This window comes from Muntiacus reevesi, chromosome 7 (genome assembly GCF_963930625.1).
Source record: "Muntiacus reevesi chromosome 7, mMunRee1.1, whole genome shotgun sequence".
In the NCBI taxonomy this organism is placed as follows: domain Eukaryota; kingdom Metazoa; phylum Chordata; class Mammalia; order Artiodactyla; family Cervidae; genus Muntiacus; species Muntiacus reevesi.
Window position 1 is genome coordinate 58,881,929 of NC_089255.1, and position 23,945 is coordinate 58,905,873.

At 37.6% G+C, this 23,945-nt stretch overlaps 1 protein-coding gene across 7 annotated transcripts in view; it reads right to left on the reverse strand.

Moving 5' to 3' along the window:
• GALK2 (galactokinase 2) overlaps window positions 1–23,945 on the reverse strand; it is a 145,547-nt gene that overhangs the window by 107,287 nt on the left and 14,315 nt on the right. For 5 of the 7 annotated variants that reach the window (XM_065941835.1, XM_065941839.1, XM_065941837.1 and 2 more), the window contains 3 exons: window positions 9,763–9,851; window positions 6,796–6,919; window positions 74–164 (listed from right to left, as the gene is read on the reverse strand). In XM_065941835.1, coding sequence (XP_065797907.1) covers window positions 74–164; window positions 6,796–6,919; window positions 9,763–9,832 — 285 coding nt within the window. In that variant the 5' untranslated portion in view covers window positions 9,833–9,851. Of the gene's footprint in view, window positions 1–73; window positions 165–6,795; window positions 6,920–9,762; window positions 9,852–22,748; window positions 22,972–23,945 lie in introns of those variants that run through there. The other 2 variants (XM_065941840.1, XM_065941838.1) reach the window with 2 other exon arrangements.

Below are 23,945 nucleotides of genomic sequence, written 5' to 3' on the forward strand. Positions count from 1 at the left end.
TAACCTCAACTGCTAGTAGCTGCTTTATACTGATTTAACCTCAACTGCTAGTAGCTGCTTTATACTGATTTACCTGAATTCCTTTAAATCCACATAGGAAATAGTTGTGCCACAGAGGCTTGGTTTTGTCAATCTGGATGTTATTAGCACTAGTACTGAAGTCCCTGCAAAAGCAAACAACAGTTAATTGAAGTCTAGAGGCTTTGTGCTACAGAATGGATGGCTGACTACTGCCATCTTGTGCCAGGACAATGACACTGACATTTCATTTTCCATTTGCTTCTCATATATGTACTCCACAGTCTACCCAAAAACAACAAACATCTCCAGCTGCTAAAAATTAAGAGAAGTTTTAGTGACCTTAATAACTAAACTACTTTCAACTGGCCCTTTTTACTTCCTAAAAGGGAGAGAAATGAATATATTTTAGCATAATCTCTACCACTGTATTTCACAATGGCCCTTATTAAGTTGGTATAAACCACATAAATGCTTATCCTTTGTGCCTGCTGTTTGGCATACCTTTTACTAGAACACAAGTACTCAAAGCCTTCTTTCCCCACACTGCCACCCATCCAATTTTACCATCTGCAGTTTAAGAAAAAGAGGGAATAAACAAAGCAAATGATGATTCTAATGGATCATAACTCATTGAATAAAATGAGATTCCATGAATCCATATGAATGTAAAATAACAAATGAATAAATAGCTAAACGAAGGAGAACAGAAAGTACTTCCTTAGAGCAAAATGCCGACTAAGAGAAGAAATAATAAAAATAAAAAAATCACTATTTGGCAAACTCCATGACAATCATTTCAGGAAGGAATCATCAATGCATGCTAAAGTTACTGAGTAAAAACTTGATGAGAAACAATATATCTACATAAACTTGAAATATTTCTTTACCAGATATTTACTGAAAAGGAAAAAAAATAGTAACTTTATGGTAATCTGGCAGACAACTCCTTAGCCAAATGATCAAAATTAACAACAGTTAAAGGAACATCACGTGCCTCCTTGATATGATGCACTGAGGACACATCAGTTGACGTGTGGGAATTCTTCATACTATTTTTGTGACTTCCTTGAAAGTCAAAAGTTATTTCAAAATTAAAAATAGATAGACTTCTAAATTAGCCAAAGAATAAAATATGTGAAGTGGGAGAGGGGTGGAGATCAAATCAAAAGTGAGGAAATAAGTAACATTCCCACACTGACTGAATACTCTTCATATATAGCTTACTAAATAACTACTATGAGCACTCACTGCAGCAGGTGCCTTCTAAGCATTACCTTAATAACATGACATATTATCTCCTAAGAAAAATATGGGATGACCACTTAACTGTGCGACGCATTCATGGGAATATAAAGGTAACATGTGAAAGGCCTATCTTTTAAGCCTCTGTAATCTAGCCAAGACAGCATGAGCACAAATCACACTCACAGTACCACTGTCACGTGATGGTATGTGATATGGGGTGGGATGCAAGGCCAAGAGGGCACCTGTGGGCTGTACTCCATAGGCCTGCAAACCTTGCAGCTGCCCAGGCTCGAGATCGAAGAAAGAGCCGAGAGCCAGCAACAGAGATAGCTATGGTTTATTGGATCGAGGATCTTAAAAAACAAGTCTGCAGCAAAACACACTGCCCCACTGTGTACGGCAGACAAAAGGCAAGACAAGGTAGTAATCTTTCTGTTCAGGGAAGGAGGCGGCTACCATTTATAGGGGGAATTGATGTCAGGTTGGCTCATCAATTACCAGGGAAACCAGCAGCTGGGATCCGTGGCAAGTTCATGATTAAGCACTAATTAAGCTCTATGATTAGGGTACAGGTGAAGCAGGGACTGGTACAGCAAGAGATGTACAGAGAGCAAGAGAATAGCCATTTTGAATGGTCTGACCATACAACAATTTTTATAGTTAGCACACATTAGAGTATGAAGCAGAGGCTTTCCTGGAGGCTCAAAGAGATCTAGTGACTCTCCAGGAACCCAAACAGCCTGACTCCAGCTCTCAAACATTTTACTATCACTCACAGGAATTAAAATTTATTGACTATAGTCAGTAAGAGGTCCCAGAATTTGGAAAGCAGAAAAGATTATGTTAGCAAAACTGAATGGGATCTGTTCCAAGATAAGCAGACCTTGGAAGTCACCACAAAGAAAAAACAAGAAAGGAGGCTGGAGGACAAGGGTGATGGTATACTAGGGAAACCAGTAGAGGAGGAAATTTGTGCAGATGTAGGAAGTTAGATGAGAAACATCAAAGAAAAGGCTAGTAAATCCTCGATCTAATTCCTTCAGACAGAAACATAGCTTAAAAAACACAATTTGATGCAACCACACACTTAAGAAAGTGGATAAAACATTTTAAAAAACATGTTGGTAAACATGTGGAGCAACTGGAACTCCAATACACTGGTGTGCAAATGTAAAATTGTACAACCACTTTCAAAAACAGGCAAATTCTTAAGATAAATCAGACAGTCCACTCCTGGGTATTTACCAAACAAAACGTGCGTCCATACAAAGATTTGTACACAAATATTCATAGCAGGTCATCCCTGAATGGTCTAGTGGTTTTCCTTACTTTCTTCAATTTAAGTCTGAATTTGGCAAAAAGAAGTTCATGTTCTGAGCCATAGTCAGCTCCCAGTCTTGTTTTTGCTGACTGTATAGAGCTTCTCCATCTTTGGCAGCAAAGAATATAATCAATCTGATTTCAGTGTTGACCATCTGGTGATGTCCATGTGTAGAGTCTTCTCTTGTGTTGTTGCTATGACCAGTGCGTTCTCTTGGCAAAACTGTTTGCCTTTGCCCTGCTTCGTTTTGTACTCCAAGGTCAAATTTGCCTGTTACTCCAGGTATTTTTGACTTGCAGCTTTTGCATTCCAGGCCTCTACAATAAAAAGGATATCTTTTTTGGATGTTAGTTATAGAAGGTCTTTTTCTTGTAGGTCTTCATAGAACCATTCAACTTCAGCTTCTTCAGCATTACAGGTCACAGCATAGACTTGGATTACTGTGATATTGAATGGTTTGCCTTTGAAATGAACAGAGATCATTCTGCCGTTTCTGAGATTGCATCCAAGTTCTGCATTTTGGATTCTTTTGTTGACTATGACAGCTCCTCCATTTCTTCGAAGGGATTCTTGTCCACAGTAGAAGATATAATGCTTATCTGAGTTAAAATTCCCCCATTCCAGTCCATTTTAGTTTGCTGATTCATAAAATGTCAATGTTCACTCTTGCCTTTTCCTGTTTGACCACTTCCAATTTGCCTTGATTCATGGACCTAACATTCCAGGTTCCTGTGCAATATTGCTCTTTACAGCATCAGATTTTACTTCAATCACCAGTTACATCCACAACTGGGTGTTGTTTTTGCTTTGGCTCCGTCTCTTCTTTCTTTCTGGAATTATTTCTCCACTGATCTCCAGTAGCGTATACTGACCTGGGGAGTTCATCTTTCAGTGTCTTATCTTTTTGCCTTTTCATACTTTTCATGCGTGGCAAATAGATTCAAGGGATTATTAGATACTACAGAGTGTCTGAAGAACTATTGTACAGGAAGCAGGGATAAGACCATCCCCAAGAAAAAGAAATGCAAAAAGACAAAATGGTTGTCTGAGGAGGCCTTACAAATAGCTGTGAAAAAAAGTGAAAGGCAAAGGAAAAAAGGAAAGATATACCCATCTGAATGCAGAGTTCCAAAGAAGAGCAAGGAGAGATAAGAAAGCCTTCCTCAGTGATCAGTGGAAAGAAATAGAGGAAAACAATAGAATGGGAAAGACTAGAGATTTCCTCAAAAATATTAGAGATACCAAGGGAACATTTCATGCAAAGATAGGCACAATAAATGACAGAATGGTATGGACCTAACAGAAGAAGAAGATACTAAGAAGAGGTGGCAAGAATACACAAAAGAATTACACAAAAAAAGATCTTCACAACTCAGATAATCCTGATGGTCACTCACCTAGAGCCAGATATCCTGAAATGTGAAGTCAAGTGGGCCTTAGGAAGCATCACTATGAACAAAGCTAGTGGAGGTGATGGAACTCCATTGAGCTATTTCAAATCCTAAAAGTAGATGCTATGAAAGTGTTGCACTCAATATGCCAGCAAATTTGGAAAACTCAGCAGTGGCCACAGGACTGAAAAAGGTCAGTTTTTTTCATTTCAATCCCAAAGAAAGGCAATGTCAAAGAATGCTCAAACTACCACACAATTTCGCTCATTTCACATGCTAGCATAGTAAAATTCTCCAAGCCAGACTTCAACAGCACGTGAACCCTGAACTTCGAGATGTTCAAGCTGGATTTAGAAAAGGCAGAGGAACCAGAGGTCAAATTGCCAACATCTGTTGGATCATCGAAAAGGCAAGAGAGTTCCAAAAAAACATCTGTTTCTGCTCTATTGACTACGCCAAAGCCTTTGACTATGTAGATCACAACAAACTGTGGAAAATTATTAAAGAGATGGGAATACCAGACCACTTTACCTGCCTCCTGAGAAATCTGTATGCAGGTCAGGAAGCAACAGTTAGAACCAGACACGGAACAACAGACTGGTTCCAAATTGGGAAAGGAGTACATCAAGGCTATATGTTGTCACCCTGCTTATTTAACTTATATGCAGAGTACATCATGAGAAATGCTGGCCCGGATGAAACACAAGCTGGTATCAAGATTGCTGGGAGAAATATCAATAACCTCAGATATGCAGATGACACCACCCTTATGGCAGAAAGCAAAGAAGAACTAAAGAGCCTCTTCATGAAAGTAAAAGAGGAGAGTGAAAAAGTTGGCTTAAAACTCAACATTCAGAAAACAAAGATCATGGCATCCAGTCCCATCACTTCATGGCAAATAGATGGGGAAACAATAGAAACAGTAACAGACTTTATTTTTTGAGGGGGGGCTTCCAAAATCACTGCGGATGGTGACTGCAGCCATGAAATTAAAAGACACTTGCTCCTTGGAAGAAAAGTTATGACCAATATAGACAGCGTATTAAAAAGCAGAGACATTACTTTGCCAACAAAGGTTCAATTAGCCAAAGCTATGGCTTTTCCAGTAGTCATGTTTGGATGTGAGAGTTGGACCATAAAGAAAGCTGAGCACCAAAGAACTGATGCTTTTGAACTGTGGTGTTGGAGAAGACTCTTGAGAGTCCCTTGGGCTGCAAGGAGATCCCACCAGTCCATCCTAGAGGAAATCAGTCCTGAATATTCATTAGGAGGACTAATGTTGAAGCCGAAACTCCAATACTTTGGCCATTTGATGGGAAGAACTGACTCATTTCAAAAGACCCTGATGTAAAGACTGAAAGCAGGAGAAGGGGACGACAGAGGGTGAGACGGTTGGATGGCCTCACCGACTCAATGGACGTGAGTTTGAGGAAACTCCGGGAGTTGGTGATGGACAGGGAGGCCTGGCATGCTGCATTCCATCGGGTAGCAAAGAGTCGGACACAACTGAGAGACTGAACAGAACTGAACTGATTCATAGCAGAATTATTTATAAAAGCCAAAAGCTGGAAATGATCCAAATATTCATCAATGGTGAATAAAGAAATCATGGGTTCTCATGCAATGCATGCTAGACAACATGTGGACAATTCTGGAAGCCATGCTGCATACATCCTAAGGGTCCAGTAGAGTGAAGCCCCTTACACAGGAGCTACCTGCCTTGATAATTTACCTCTGCTTCCCTAGTTGAGTCTCCATCCTCTTTCACTACTGCTCTTGGCACTATTTCCCAAGTTTGTATCTGATGTCAAAAGAATCTGTTTCTATTTAATCTAGTATTTTTTCATTTTGTTCATTTATTTAAGAAACATTTATTGTTGTTGTTTAGTCACTAAGTTATGTCCAACTTTTTACTACCCCATGGATTGTAGCTTGCTAGGCTCCTTTGTCCATGGGATTTCCCAGGCAAGAATACTTTCTCTCACTGACATCTGAACTAGGAACTTTTGCTAATATAAGTATATTAGTTATTAGTTTCTGCTAATATTTCAACCAGCCAGTCCATCCTAAAGGAGATCAGTCCTGGGTGTTCATTGGAAGGACTGATGCTGAAGCTGAAACTCCAGTACTTTGGTCACCTCATGCGAAGAGTTGACTCATTGGAAAAGACCCTGATGCTGGGAGGGATTGGGGGCAGGAGGAGAAGGGGATGACAGAGGATGAGATGGCTGGATGGCATCACTGACTCGATGGGCATTTCCCAAATGCTCTACCTCCTTCCACGTCTAACGCAGGCTCTGCTTTTGTGGGTAAAAAAGTGAAATTCTCACATTTACCATATGGGAGTGTTAAGAGAATCTGAGTAAATCAATATAACAAATTATGGCACCCAGTTTTAAATGTTACAATGACACAAAATTGTATTTGAGTAATGTAAGATTTTCTTTAAAGGGTCCAAAAGGTACATAACATCTCAATCATGCAAAATAAGCAGAAAAAAAAGATCTTTCACAATAACTTTCACCTAAAAGTCAAGAATTTTTATTATCTTGCATAACCTGGTACAGATACATATAAAATATTTGCTGAATGAATGAATATTACTACAAGCAAACTGTCTAATGAACAATAAGCCAAAAATATAATGTGCCAATTACATGCCAAGACCTTTTTTTATAATTAACAAATTTTAATAAATTAAATGACTTATTATAAATTTGATATTTCCTAAAGATACCATTTGAGTACAAATACAAAGACACACACATATACCCATGCACACACCACACATACACGGAAGCAATTCTAAATACTCACGGGTACAAGGGATTGGTATTGGCCAGCTGGAGAATATGTGTTTTCACAGGTTCCACAGCTATTAACATATCTTGTTCTACAGCCATAGGAAGAACAGAATATCCACAGTAATCTATATGCTCTCCTAGAATAAAGAGAAAGCATTTTTTAATTATTGCTGGCATATGAAACATGAGAAACTCAAGTAAGTTGACATATAGGAAAAACTTGACCACCAGCCTGGTTTTAACAGAAAATAAAAATACTAAGGGCAGAAAGTAATTCAATTTTCTTTCCTACAAATTACCCATTTAAACTCAAGGTTTTTATTAATAATATTAAAAAAAATAACAATTCAAGAAAGATGGGATAAGCAAGCTCACTTATATTTTCCTGAGACAGGTTCGTATATCTGATTGTTTCTGCTGCATTGACAGGCAGGTTCTTTACCACTAGTACCACCTGGGAAGCCCTATCTGATTGCTTCTATGGCAGACATTGATCAACTAAGAAACATAAAATGTACAAAAGACAATTCAACTGCCTTATTACATTTTTAAATAAATATGCTCCTACATATTATTACAGGCAGAAGTCTTTTGTTTCTACACCAATGTGTCCTTTAAAATAAGAAAATTAGGGTTGTTGTCTTTTTTAATGGATTGATAATGATGAGTGAACAATTCAAATGACAGTTCAATGACAACTGAAAGTTGTCTTTCTCCCCAGCTTCCTTCAAAAATACAATATAGAACAGTGGTTCACAAATAGAAAACACATATTTAAATAAGTAGAATTCTAGGGAGATACCAGATTCTGTTGGGAAGGCTACAGTGTGAATGATAGCCTCCTGAGAATGAAGACTTCTCCCTCTACAAAAACTAATGGAACCCGTCCTGGGGAGCAAGAACTGTTGGCAAGTAAGGAAAACAACAATGATTACATTTTGGACACTTTAACAGAAAATATAATAATTCTTTTAATAAAGATTGAAATTCATTTCATCCCCAAAACTAACTAAATAACTATTTTAGAACATAATCCCCCTCCTTTTTTTAAAATCAGATAGTCAGCATTCATTGAGTAAGAATTACTTACTCAGGAAAATTGTTACTCCCCAAACTAAGTGAAACTTGACTCTCCTCTGAGGATACTGCTGCTTTGCAATTCTCTCTCAGTAGCATGGAGTGTGATAACCTCCTCCCACTCTGCTGTTTCCAGAACTTTTTCCTGTCCTATGCTTTGGAGGTTCAAACCACGTTTTCTTGTCTCCACCACATTCATCTCTTACTATCTTAGATATCTGCTCCTCTCTAAAGATCTTTGCATCTCTTTCCACCCTCTCCATCCCAATCTTGTAAAACAACCCAGTCCAAGGCCCCAGCTTCCTAATCCCTTGACCTCTGCTCCTCTCTGCTTCAACTATCTTACTTCCATGGTCTTGACAAATCCAGTAATGACCATAGAACTCCTTATCACCTGGAACTTTTCACCTATGGATTTTTGTTCCAAATATCACATTCTTTATTAAAACTTTCCAACGTGCCATTCTCTTACTCAGTTTATCCTACTTAACCTGTTTTTCAGATTCAGTTCTTTGCCCTCTCTAGCCTATAGGCTCCCTCTTACCTTTCTTTTTCTACCTAGCATATTTTCCAGGGTTCATTACTTCATCTAACTCTTCTGACAGCATTAGCAACTTCTTGATGTCATTGTCATTGTCATTCTCTTGTAACCTCCATCCAAAACAAAATCCTAAAGCTAGATCAAATGTAAGCAACTTAGACTAGCTGAGAGGCAGCGAGGAAATGAACAAATCTGCAGATTGTTATTGCTACAATTCCATGGTCTCCAGCTCTAAATAGATCTCACTGTTACAAGCAAACTTTTTCTTTTTTTCCAGTTATCTCCCTATCCCATCCTTGACAAAGCTGTTTCAAATTTTCAGCCATCTCTTTAAATGTCCAACACCTCCAACCTTCCCCCAAAATAACTTCCTCAACCTTCAACACCAAAATTATACATTTATTTACATCAACTTGCATCCTTTTTTTCCCCACCTTCTGTTAAAAAAGACTCAAAGTGGCCCTTTTCCTATGCTGTAGATACAAACCCTTCTTGCCCTCTTGGGAATCCTTCTCTCTCTTTTCTTTTCTCAGATATCTTCAATCTCCTTCTCTCCACTGACTTTACTCAATTCCCCTTTTCTACCTCATTTAACCATGTTCAAATATCTCATATTTTTAAAAATCCTCCATATTTTCTTGAAAATCAGCTTTCTTGAGTTAATAATTGAAGCTACATTTTGGGTACATGGGAGTTCGTTATACTATTTCAACTAACTTCTTTGTATGCTTATAAAAGAATCCGCCTGCAATGTGGGAGACCTGGATTTGAGCCCTGGGTTGGGAAGATCCCCTAGAGAAAGGAAAGGCTACCCACTCCAGTATTCTGGTCTGGAGAATTCCATGGACTCCACGGGGTCACAAAGAGTTGGACACGACTGAGCAACTTTCACTTTCAATTTACCGTATAGAAAGTTTTCTTTTTAATCCTCCTTTAATTTGGAATTTTCTCAGTTCTCTTGATAAAACATATTCATTCTTCAGGCCACCAAATTTTTAAAAGCAAGGAATTATTGGGCTTCCCTGTATTCTTCTAATCCAATGAATAAATGTAAAACCATCAAAATTATTCACTGCAATCAAAAAACAACCTACAGCACAGAGAAATCTTTCCACCTCTCATGAAAATAATGGGAACAACCAGGTTTCAACAAACTTCTGAATTTTAAAAATGAATGGACAAAACTAACATCAATAACATGGATTGGGAAAAATGAAATATAGTATTTTCTTATGAAAAAGCTTAACTTGCTATAGTAGATACATGCAAAACATTCTATTTTTCCAGTTCTCCTGATATATTACCAAAAATTTGGATCTTATCAAAGGAGGAAAAAATTAAGAGAAGGAACTTTCGAAATACCTATTATATTGACTCTTCCTGGTGCTCGAACATAAAACTTGGGAATGGATCCAAACTTAGAATTAAACATCTCTTTTAGCTTCAGCAATCTGAAAACAAGAGTAGCATATTTCAGAACATCCAGATAATAGAAAAAACTGTGATACACACACACACACACACACACACAAATACCACACACATATTTCATATATACCTACCACCATTATTATCTTTAAAAATAATGAAAGCAAGTTATTTTACTGACACTTCTTTGAAAATCCCTGGATGAAACAATACTGTAACCCCCTAAGTGACACAAGAGTATAGCTAAGCACACAGAAGAGTAAAAAATTTAATACAGACATACAAAAAGAAAAACTTCTTTCCTTCAATTATGAAGAATATAACTTTCTGTATAATTTCTAAATGATATTCAGAGAAGAATCTCTTTATACTAAAAAATGTAGCATGGAGTAGTATATCAGTTTCCTAGTGCTGCCACAATAAAGTTTCACAAACTGGGTGACTTAAAACCATAGAAATTTATTGTCTCTGAGTTCTAGAGACCAGCAGTCCAAAATCAGAGTTTGGCAGCACCTCTGAAAACCTCTGAAACCTAGATGGGAAAGTACTTCCCTGCCTCTTTTTAGTTTCTGATGGTGACCATCAGTTCTTGGCATTCCTTGGCTGGCAGCTGCATCACTCCAATGTCTGCTTATGTTATCACATGTAATTCCCTCTGTGTGTCTCTATCTGTGACGCTGCTTTTCCTTCTTACAAGGCCATCAGACTTACTGGATGTGTGTGTGTGTGTGTGTGTGTGTTCACGCACACATGTGCTAGTTGCTCAGTCATGTCCAACTATTTGCAACTTCATGGACTATAGCCCACCAGGCTCCTCTGTCCATGGAATTCTCCAGGAAAGAGAATTGGAAGGTTAGCCAGTTCCTTCTCCAGGGGATCTTCCTGACCCAGGGATTGAACCTGGGTCTTCTGCTTTTCAATTCAATCTGACTTCATCTTAACTGTATTACATATGTAAAGATGCTAGTTCAAATAAGGTCGCATTCTGAGGTTCCAGGTAGACATGAATTAAGAGGGATCCTATTCAGCCTAGTATAGTCAAAAGAAAACTAGACTGGATATCACATCAAGAGGCTACAATTCTAATTCCAGTGGGGCTTCTACTTCAATGCTAAAGTTTGGAAAATCATTTTCCCTTGGATCTTCATCTGTAAGATTAGAAAATTTGAACTAGATATTCCTTATAGGTTCCTTCAAGATCAAAAATGCTTATATTTAATAATTTTATGCTGCTAAATCATCTCAAGTCACTTCTATGAAGACCTACCACTGTTTGTAGTCCAACAATATATTGCATCTGAGTAATAACAGCAAGACAGTAAATATCTAAAAGACCTACCATGTTCAAGACATTCATTAATACTTGATATTAAAAATTAACTAGCTACAATAAACAAAATCATACTAAAAAATTTAAAAGGAAATTTATTACAATGCTCAAACTACTGCATAATTACACTCATCTCACACGCTAGTAAACTAATACTTAAAATTCTCCAAGCCAGGCTTCAGCAATACATGAACTGTGAACTTCCAGATGTTCAAGCTGGTTTTAGAAAAGGCAGAGGAACCAGAGATCATATTGCCAGCACCCGCTGGATCATTTACAAAGCAAGAGAGTTCCAGAAAAACATCTATTTCTGCTTTATTGACTACACCAAAGCCTTCGACTGTGTGGATCACAATAAACTGTGGAAAATTCTGAAAGAGATGGGAATACCAGACCACCTAACCTGCCTCTTGAGAAACCTGTATGCAGGTCAGGAAGCAACAGTTAGAACTGGACATGGAACAACACAGTGGTTCCAAATAGGAAAAGAAGTACGTCAAGGCTGTATATTATCACTCTGCTTATTTAACTTATATGCAGAGTACATCATGAGAAATGCTGGGCTGGAAGAAGCACAAGCTGGAATCTAGTATGCCGGGAGAAATATCAATAACCTCAGAGATGCAGATGACACCACCCTTATGGCAGAAAGTGAAGAAGAACTAAAGAGCCTCTTGATGAAAGAGGAGAGTGAATAAGTTGGCTTAAAGCTCAACATACAGAAAACAAAGATCATGGCATCCGGTCCCATCACTTCATGGCAAATAAATGGGGAAACAGTGGAAATAGTGGCTGGCTTTATTTTTCTGGGCTCCAAAATCACTGCAGATGGTGATTGCAGCCATGAAATTAAAAGACGCTTACTCCTTGGAAGGAAAGTTATGACCAACCTAGACAGCATATTGAAAAGCAGAGACATTACTTTGTCAACAAAGGTCCATCTAGTCAAGGCTATGGTTTTTCCAGTGGTCATATATGGATGTGAGAGTTGGACCATAAAGAAAGCTGAGCACCGAAGAATTCATGCTTTTGAACCGTGGTGTTGGAGAAGACTCTTGAGAGTCCCTTGGACTCCAAGGAGATCCCACCAGGCCATCCTAAAGGAGATCAGTCCTGGGTGTTCATTGATAGGACGGATGTTGAAGCTGAAACTCCAATACTTTAGCCACCTGATGCAAATAACTGACTCATTTGAAAAGACCCTGATGCTGGGAAAGATTGAGGGCAGGAGGAGAAGGTGATGACAGAGAATGAGATGGTTGGATGGCCTCACCGACTCAATGGACATGAGTTTGGGTGAACTCCGTGTTGGTGTGATAGACAGGGAGGACTGGCATGATGTGGTTCATGGGGTTGCAAAGAGTTGGACATGACTGAGTGACTGAACTGAACTGATTATAATGATAAAAAGATACACTGAATATTCTTGGAAGTTATTCAAGATGACCTCCTAGGACTGGGACAGCCATCAGAAACTCTATTTACTGATGGGTGGGGCTGTGTTTCCTCCCTGTTGATTGGTTGGTCTGGAGCCTGCAGGCTGCTGGGTGGGGCTCATGGTGGCCTCCAGGAGAGCTCACCATCAGGGTCCCTGATCCTGCAGTGAGCCACAGCTGCCCCCTGCCTCCAAAGGAGACCCTCCAATACTAGCAGCTAAGTCTGCCCCAGTACCCTATACAGTCACTGCTTTTTTCCCCTCCGGGTCCTGGTGTGCAAAAGACCCTGTGTGTTCCCTCCAAGAGTGGAATTTCTATTTCCTCCAGGCCTGCGGAGTTCCTGTGATCAAACCACACTGGCCTTCAAAGGCAGATTCTCTGGGGGTTCCTCTTCCTGTTGCCGGACCTCAAGGCTGGGAAACCTGAGAGGGGCTCATTCTTTCACATCTGTGGGAGAGTTTCTGTGGTATAATTGTCTTTCAGCTTGCAAGGCACCCACCCAGGAGGTATGGGATTAGATTTTATCACAATTATGCCCCTCCTCTTGTTGTGGCTTCTTCTTTTGTCTTTGGATGTGGGGCATTTTTTGGGAGGTTCCAGGATGTTTGGAAATAGCTGTCCAGCAGTTAGCTGTGACTCTAGTTTTCTCGTCAGAACGAGTGAGCGCACATCCTTCTCCACCATCTCGAGCTCTCCTGGGTCATCCAGGAAGCCAGAGCTGATGTTTGTTTTCTTTGTCTGTTTGTTTATATTTATTTATTTATGTCTGGTTGTTCTGGGTCTTTGTTGCTTTCCACAGACTTTCTCTAGTTGCAGCAAGCAGGTGCTACTGTCTGTCGTGGTGTGTAAGCTTCTCATTACGGCAGCTTCTCTTGTTGTGGAGCACAGGCTCTAGGCACATGGGCTTCAGTAGTTGCAGCATGTGGACTCGGTGGTTGTGGCTCTTGGGATCTAGAGCATGGGCTCAACAGTTGTAGTACATGGGCTTAGTTGCTCTGCAGCATGTGGCATCTTCCGGGGCCAGGGATCAAACTCGTGTCCCCTGCATTGGCAGGCGGGTTCTTATCCACTGCACCACCAGGGAAGTCCCAGAGATGATGTTATAGTGGAAATTTCATCAGCATTCTGCATCTATTCAGATGTTATCTTCTTGTATTTGTCCTACAGAGATGAAGAGTCTTTTAGTTAGTCATTTAGATCATCTCCACTACAGATGATCATTCAAGGATATAAAGTCTTCTTCCTTCTCATTGCTTCACTATTCCAGGCTGCTACCATTTTCTGCATGCACAAAATAGATAAACCACTAGCTAAGAAAATGGGGGCTAATAAAACACAAAATAAGAAATGACAAGGATGAGACAACATTAAACAGAAGAAATTTTATACGTCAAAAGAGGGACTTCCTTGGTGGTCCCACGGCTAAGACTCCGCACTCCCAATGCAGGGGGCAGGGGTTTGATTCCTGGTCAAAGAACTAGATCCTGTGTGCCACAACTAAAGATCCCACATGCTGCAAGTAAAACCTGGCACAGTCAAATAAATAAATAAATAATAAAAAAGTGCTTTGTAGAAAAGCAAGGTGCTCTCTCTTTTGCCACCAACCAAACCACAGCACACCAGCTCCATCTCCTAACCACTACAAAAACCTCATGCTAGTCTCTTTTCCCTATTCTCTCAAGCCACTTTTGGTCAATTTGGGTGGCCTGCTCTGCCCTCCCAGAAAACCTCATCATGTGAATAACAAACTTTTCATACCCTCTTCTTCATATGGTATTACCAGTCTCAACAATTCAAACCAAATTTGCGGGTGGGGGGTCCATCCTGTTTCTGTGGGATAGCCATGATAGAAATCCTACAGAAAATGGATAATTTCCTGCCGCTGCTGCTGCTGCTGCTAAGTCACTTCAGTCACGTTCAATTCTGTGCGATCCCATAGACAGCAGCCCGGGAAATACAATGTATAAAAACAGATCCATTTCCATAGAGGAAATAAATTCATCAAAGAATCACTGACACATATGCATTAAGCCCAGATGTTTTACAAGAGAATTCTACCTAAGCATGAACATCAGATAGCCCATATGTTCCACAAGTTATTCCAGAGCATGGAAAAATAAAGGAAAATGGTCTAATTCTTGTTATGAAGCAAGTGTAGCATGGATGCCTAAACCAGATAAACACAGTGCAAGAAAAAGCAACTACAGGCTAATGTCACTTTTGAATATTAATGCAAATGTAATTAACAAAAGATTAGTAAGTAGCACATTAAGAAAATAGTTCATGCCAAGTGGAATTAACTCCAGGAATGCAAAGTTGAAAATATTAGGATAATCCATTAAAATAATATATCATATTAAATCTAAGGAGAAAAAAATTATAGGACTACTTTCATAGATGCTAAAAAGTCTTAAATTCATTCCCAAAGGGGTTTATCTTTTTTTTTAATTAATTAATTAATTTTTGGCTGCGCTGGGTCTCCATTGATGCTTGCAGGCTTTCTCTAGTTGTGAGAAGCAGGGACTACTCGCTAATTATGGATTGTGGGCTTTAGATTGCAGGCTCAGTAGTTGTGGCGCACAGGCTTAGTTGCCCCAAGGCATGTGGAATCTTCCCTGGACCAGGGATCGAATCCAGGTCCCCTGCACTGGCAGGCAGATTCTTAACCACTGGACCACCAGGGAAGTCTCCAAAGGTGTTTATCTTAACATGATTACATATATCTCAGTCTTGAAAAAAAGAGCTAATGAGGAAATTCTAAAGACATTTCCACCGAGATCAAAAAAAGACAAAAATTTCCACTGTCTCCACATCTAATCACACAGTTCTGGAGATATAGGTAATGCAATTACACACTTCAGTTCAGTCACTCAGCTGTGTCCGACTCTTTGCGACCCCATGGACTGCAGCACGCCAGGCCTCCCTCTCCATCACCAACTCCCATAGTTTACTCAAACTCATGTCCATTGAGTCGGTGAGGCCATCCGACCGTCTCATTCTCTGTCGTCCCCTTCTCCTGCCTTCAATCTTTCCCAGCATCAGGATCTTTTCCAAGGAATCAGTCTTCCAATCAAGTGGCCAAAGTATTGGAGTTTCAGCTTCAGCAACAGTCCTTCCAATGAATACTCAGGACTGATTTCCTTTAGAATTGACTGGTTGGATCTCCTTGCAGTACAAGGGACTCTCAAGAGTCTTCTCCAACACCACAGTTCAAACACATCAGTTCTTCAATGCTCAGCTTTCTTTATGGTCCAACTCTCACATCCATACATGACTACTGGAAAAACCATAGCCTTGACTAGGTGGACCTTTGTTCATAAAGTAATGATTCTGCTTATTAATATGTTGTCTAGGTTGGTCATAGCTTTTCTTCCAAGGAGCAAGCGTTTTTTAATTTCATGGCTGCAGTCACCATCTGCAGTGATTTTGGAGCCCAGAAGAATAAAGTCTCTCACTGTTCCATTGTTTCCCCATCTATTTGCCATGAAGTGATGGGACCAGATGCCATGATCTTAGTTTTCTGAATGCTGAATTTTAAGCCAACTTTTTCACTCTCCTCTTTCACTTTCATCAAGAAGCTCTTTAGTTCTTCTTCACTTTCTGCCATAAGGGTGGCATCATCTGCATATCTGAGGTTATTGATATTTCTCCCGGCAATCTTGATTCCAGCTTGTGATTCATCCAGCCTGGCATTTCACATGATGTACTCTGCATATAAGTTAAATAAGCAGGGTGACAATATACCACCTTGACATACTCCTTTCCCAATTTGGAACCAGTCTGTTATTCCATGTCCAGTTCTAACTGTTGCTTCCTGACCTGCATACAGATTTCTCAGGAGGCAGGTAAGGTGGTATTCCCATTTCTTGAAGAATTTTCTACAGTTTGTTACGATCTACACAGCCAAAGGTTTTGGAGTAATCAATAAAGCAGAAGTAGATGTCTTTCTGGAATTCTCTTGCTTTTTCTATGATTCAAAGGATGTTGGCAATTTGATCACTAGACAAGAGAAATAAATTAAAAATCAAAAAAGAAGTAAAACTATCTCTACTTGGAGGTAATACAGTAGGATATCTAGGGAATTCCAGAGGATTAATGCTAAAATCAACTTAAATAATAAAAGAATTCACAAAGACAGCAGAATATAAAATAAATATCCAAACATGAATACCCTTCCTATGCAAAAACAATGACCAATTACGACTATAGTGGTAGAGCAAACCTTATTCACAGCAACAAAAAAACACTAAGTATTTAGGAATAAGCTTAACAAGAAATATGTAAAATTTATTTAGGAAAAGCTTTAAACACTCTTGCAAAAGATAAAATGGGTTCAAAGAAATGGAAAGACAACCCTTGTTCTTGGATAAAATGACCCAACATCATCAGGATAATTATTCCCAAGTTAATTTATAAATTTAATGCAATCCTCCCAAAAAATACCAACAAGCTTTTCTTATAGAGATAGACAAATTGATATAAAAATTCATGTGGAAAACTAATATGCAGAAACAGTGGGGAAACATTTAAAAAAAGAAACACTATGAGGAAGGAGTAACCCTACCAAATACTAAAACATATTATAAAGCTTCTATAATGAAAACAGTGAGATTTCAATACATATAGAGACAAGCAGACTTCAACAGAATAAAAGGTTCAGAAATAGATCCAAGACACAAAGTAATAAATAGTGCTAGTACAACTGGTAAAACTTTTGGAAAAGATAAAATTAGGTCCATCTCTTACACAAGAATAAACTCCAAGTGGGAAGAAGGCACTGGGAAGAAATACAAGTGAATTTCAGTATAACTCAACATAGAGAAAAGTTTCTCTAACTGTGACTCAAAATTCTGAGGCAACTTTTAAACTGACAAGTTTGACTACATCAAGATTTTTAGAAACATTTACATGGCAGAAAATGTCATAATCAAAATCAAAAGAAAACTAGCAAACTAAGAGAATATATTTACAGCATATGTTACAGATATATTCTTTATATTTTTTACAAAAGCTCTGAAACCATAACACTCCTAGAACAGAACATAGGCGGGATATTCTTTGACATAAATCATAGAAATATTTTTTCGAATTTGTCTCTTAAGGCAAAAGAAATAACAGCAAAAATAAATAAATGATATCAGTTAAACTTAAATGCTTTTTTACAGCAAGATAAATTATCAACAAAATGAAAAAACAACCTACTCAATGGGAGAAAATATTTGCAAATGAAATGACCAATAAAGGGTTATTATCCAACATAGATAAACAGCTAATACAACTATATATCAAAAGATAGTCCAATTAGAAAATCAGCAAGAAAAAAAAAAAAGAAAATCAGCAGAAAACCTGAATACATCTTTTTTTTTCAAAAAAAGACATACAGATGATCACCAGGCACATGAAAAGATTGTCAACATCATTAGTCATCAGAGAAATGCAAATCAAAACCACAATGAGATAACACCTCACCCCTATCTGAATGGCTATCATCCAAAAGACACCAATGTTAGCAAGGATGTGGAATAAAAGGAATCACTGTACACTGTTGGCAGGAATGTAATTTGGCACAGCCACTATGGGAAAAATATGTAGGCTCCTCAAAGAAACTAAAAATACAACTACCATATAATCCAGAAATTTCACTGCTGGGTATATATCCAAAGAAAATGCAAACACTAATTCAGAGAGATACATGTACTCCCAATGTTCATAACAGCATATTTACAATAACCAACATACAGAAACAACCAAGGTATCCATTAATAGATGAATATGATGGATATATATATACACACACAGAGTGGAATATTACTCAGAAAAAGAACAAAAATCTGCCATGTGCAACAATGTGGATAGACTTAGAGAATATGATGCTTAGTGAAATAAGTCAGAGAAAGAAAAATATGTTATCACTTACAAGTGGAATTTAAAAAGTAAAACAAATGTATGTACATAACAAAGCATAAACAGACTCACAGATATAGAGAACAAGTAAGTGATTACCAATGGGGAGAAGGAAGCAAGGAGGAGCAAGATAGGGCCATGGGATTAAGAGATATAAACTACTAAGTATAAAATAGATAAGCAACGAGGATCTATTATATAGCAAAGGGAAATATAGCTGATTATTTTGTAATAACATTAAATGGAATATAATCTATAAAAATATTGAATCACTATGTTTTACACCTAAAACTAATATAACATTTTAAGTCAACTACAATTTTAAAAACTCAAAAACTGAAGTGAAAAATGAACAAAAACCTGATAGAAAAATGTGCAAAAGAACAGAAAATCCATACTAAGAGTAGTTCATAAATGAACCTTAAGCACATGAAATTAGAGACATGCAAATTAAAACTACACCAAGATACTATAAGACTCGTGAAGATTAAAAAGTAACAACACACTGTTGGTGAGCTTCTGTGGAAAGAGGTACTGGGTTGGGAATCCAAACAACGACAACACATTTGAAGGGGAATTGGGCAAAACTTTGTATCTAACAAAAATACACTGGCACTAAATTTTATCCAACAAGCCTATGTGAAAAATTTACCCTAACGGTATTCTCCAGCAATATGAAAATACATATTCATGAGATTATTCATTACAAAATTGTTGTAATTGCAAAACACTAGAAACAACCTGCATGTATGCGTGCTAATGCTTCTGACAAGTCCGACTCTTTGCAATCCCATGGACTATAGCCCACCACGCTACTCTGTCCAAGGAATTGTCCAGGCAAGAACACTGCAACGGGTTGCCATTTCTTCCTCCAGAGGATCTTCCCGACCCAGAGATTGAATTTACGTCTTTTACATCTCCTGCATTGACAGGCAGGTTCTTTACCACTAGCGCCACCTGGAATGATAGGGTATGGTCTATTTACAAAATGAAGTAATATGAAACTATTAAAAAAGAATATAGCTTCTAGAAATTTTTATCAAGTGATTGTCATAAAATTTTGTTATAAGAAAGAAGCAAAGTGAAGCACTGAGATGACCTAGAAGCATTAACATCCCAATAGCAACGAGCATCCCTAGTGTTTAGATCTTGGTTTCAAAAGAAACCAGGACTCTTTGAAGAAATAATTCCATAGCTGGAGCAGACAGGGTATAGTACAATCCTGGAACATATTGTTGTGGCAGAAAGTAAAGCGCTCACAATGACAGTAACATGTCAGAAGGACACAGGAGCCAACAGAAATAAGTTCCCAAACTGAGGAGTTAAAATTCCCCATCCCTGCTCGACTTTGACAGGATAGAGAAACAGAAAAGAGAAACATAAAAAGTAGCTGGAAATAATCCCCTTAACAAGGCCCAGAAAAGACTATGTGTTAGTCCTGTAAGACCTTTAAAAAATATTTTTTTTTCATAAATGGTTCTAATAGAAGTGGTGGAAAGCCTTCCCATCCAATTTTGTGAATAGTATAACCCTTACACTAACATGAATAGCCCCCCAAATCAAACTATAAGCTACTCTCACTTGTTAAAGTGGTATAAAAAAATCTAAATAAAATATCAGTAAATTTAATCCAAATAATATATGTGACCAGAGCTTATTCCAGGAATATGAAGTAGCAATATGAACTATGTTGATTAAATGTATTATTCTAACATAATAAAAAGGGGAAAAAAACTCTATAACTCCATGATCTTCTCAAAATAAGCAGATATATATGTATGTATATATATAGGGCTTCCCTGATAACTCAGTTGGTAAACAAAATGCCTGCAATGCAGGAGGCCCTGGTTCGATTCCTGGGTCGGGAAGATCCCTTGAAGAAGGGATAGCTCCATGATCTTCTCAAAATATGCAGATATATATATATATATATGTATATATACATATACATATATATATATATAATATATACATACACACACACATATATATATACATATAGGGCTTCCCTCATAGCTCAGTTGGTAAAGAATCCACCTCCCAAACCAGGGAGACCTGGGTTCAATCCCTGGGTTGGGAAGATCCCCTGGAGAAGGGAAAGGCTACCCACTCCAGTATAATTCAATAGACATTCCCAAGTTTTTAACAAAAGTTTAAATTTAAAAGAAAATAGCTCCTGACATACTAGAAAAAAAGAAAATGTCCTTAATTTAATCAAGGCTACTTGCCAGAAATAGCAAACATCACATATTTGATGACAAAAATATTAGAAGCTTTCCCATTAAAATCAAAATAAAGACAAGGATACTACCATTCAACACTGTAACACACTACATAAAAATATAAAATGTCTACACAACAAAAACATAAAGTCAAAGGAAAAAGGCTAAATTGGGAATAATATACCTAACATATAAAACATCATATGGGTTTATTCAAAAATATTCATTCAAAACATACATACATACATACATAGTTTCTAAAAACTAACTAGAATCAGACAATCTAATAACATCTTTTTGGGGGGTGGCAGGGCCATTTGGCAGCAACTATTTAAATTTTATTTTTATTTTTTGAAACAATCAAAATTTTAAATGTTTATTACCTTTGACCTAGATTCCATTTTCATGAATGAGCTTAAGGAAACATAAAAAATGCTTAAGGATAAACGTATAAAGATTTTTACTGCAGCAATGCAGCAATATTTGTGAGTGAAAAATTGGAAACTTCAATGTATACTCTAATAATTGAGTGGTTAAATAATCATATTAGTACTATGAAATAGTCATTAAAAATAAAATGTATCTTTATGGAGTGATATATCAGAATCCCTAAGAAATACTAAGTGGAAAAAAAGTAAATTACAGAAAACCAAATTTGATTCTACTTATACGAATATAATACAATTTTTATAAAAATGTTAATAATATTATAAAGATACAATGATACCAAAAGGATACAATGATATTACAAGGAAACAAAACAAACCAAACTTCTAAGAAGGGAAGTAAGAATTGGCAGTAAGGATAAGAATCAGATTATGGGAAAAAGAATTGTAGGGTTTTCAGGCTTTACTGACTATACTTTTAAAAAATTCAAATCTTTCATATTAAGAACATGTTTATACAGTACCATTAATCATAGAGCCAAAAGGTGAAAGCAACCGAAAGGCCATCAATTGATGAATGGACAAACAAAATGTCTTATGTCAATACAATAGAATATTATTCAATCATAAAAAGGAATGAAATATTGATAACATGTTACATGGTTGAACCTTGAAACACTGTATTAAGTGAAAGAAGCCAGTCACACACATACACAAAAACATATTATCTGATTCCATTTATTTGAAAGGTCTAGAATAAGCAAATCTACAAAGAGTATAATAGAATTTGCTTAGGGCTTGCAGGTATCAAGGAAGTGAAAGCTTAACAGATGCAGATTTCTTTGTGGGGGGTGAGGATGGGAATGTTCTAAGTTTGATTATGGTTATGGTTGCACAATCTTGTGAATATACCAAAAATGATTTAATTGTAAATTCTAAACAATTGAACTGTATAGTATGTGAATTATGTACCAATAAAGCTGTTACCAAAAAGCAATAATAATCTAACAATTTAAAATGTAATCTCATGGGACTTTCCTTGTGGTCTAGTGGTTAAGAATCCACCTTCCAATACTGGGATGTGGGTTCAATCTCTGATGAGGGAACTGGGATCTCACATACCATGGGGCAACTAAACCTGTGTACCACAACTAAGAAGCAAGGATAAAAATAAATAATAAAATGAAAACTTAAAAAAAACTAAAAAAAAAAAAGTTTTTTTTAATAAAACTTAATCCTAAAGAGAAGGAAAAGAGAAGAGAATGCACAGAAACTTAGATCAATAGTTCATTTTATCAGGAGTGAATTCAGTTAAATCTAGATAGTACACCTATAAACTGATCTATTTACAACAGTGGTTCTAAATGCAAAGAAATACTAAGAATGAAAAATTAGAACAGTGGGATCTGAAGTACAGAAAGCAAGCAAGATTGGGATACAGACAAAGAAATTAGAGTTTCTATTTCTATTTGATTTTTAAAAATGAATAAAAAAGAAATTAAGTTTACTAAAATCTATGACGTGGTTGACTAGTCGCTTTACTCAGAAGGTCATGTGTTCTGTGAAGCTGAAAAGGCATTGCCAACTAAAATTGCCATCTACCTCTATAAGGATTAAAATGCAAGCCGCTGTGACCACTGACCTTCAACATACCCTGAAAGGAGTTCAAGGTGGAGATCAGGAATGAGGCACTTGATGCTTTGGGGAAAACCAGCAGAACAGGCCTTCAGATAGATATTTTCAGAAGAAGATTTTATGAGTCCAGTTCTTGCACCTCCTCATATTTAGAAAAGCATTAACATCCTTCATGGTGACATCTGCTCCTTGTGACTAGCAGTAACCTTCATGAGACTAGCAGCAACTTTCTGCAAAATAATGTTTGCTTGATAGCAAGTAGCCCACTTCACCAAAAGCACACACATACTGACCTTCTGCCCTACCTCTTCAGAGCAGTTTCTAAGAGTTCTCTGAAATGCTGCCTCCCAGGCTATCATCCTCATTGTGCCCCAAATAAAACTTAACTCACAACTCTCATATTGTATGTTTTTTCAGTTGACAGTATCCTGAAGAAAGAGCAGAAGTTCCAAAAAAGGACAATCTGATAATGGGGCACTTGTGCATGTTTTTCCCCTTCACCATATTGCAACATATAACCAGTTAGGTGGGTTTGTAGATATACTATCTAGACTTAACTGGACTCACTCCTGATAAAATGAATAAGTGGCTCAAACACTGCTTGAAGTTAAATAACTATATTAAATGAAAAACAAGAAAATGGCAAAATGTACCCTTACCAGACTATTATATGACCTCTTCTGTAGCTAGCACAGAATACTAAATATTAACAATAAATGTCTGCTGCATAAACAACTGGGCTTCCCAGGTGGTACCAGTGGTAAAGAGCCCACCTGCCAATGCAGGAGAAATAAGAGACACAGGTTGGATCCCTAGGTCATGAAGATCCCCTGGAGGAGGGCATGGCATTCCACTCCAGTATTCTTGCCTGGAGAATCCAATGGACAAAGGAGCCGGGCAGGGTACAGTCCACTGGGTCGCAAAGAGTCAGACATGACTGAAGCAACTTAGCACACATGCATGCATGGATACTGTAAAGGTCTTTTAAGGCAAGAAACAACTCAAAGGAAATTTAGTAAATAGTTCTTCACTTTTAGTACACGTTACCATCCCCCTTCTCACAGGGTAACTATAGGAATATCAAGCATTATGACTAAAATGGCATAAAATGGAAACACAGAATAATATATGACACTTGTAACTCATCCAAGGCTGTGCTAGTCTCCAGAATCAAAAATTATGTATCTTTTTCATAACTAAAGAC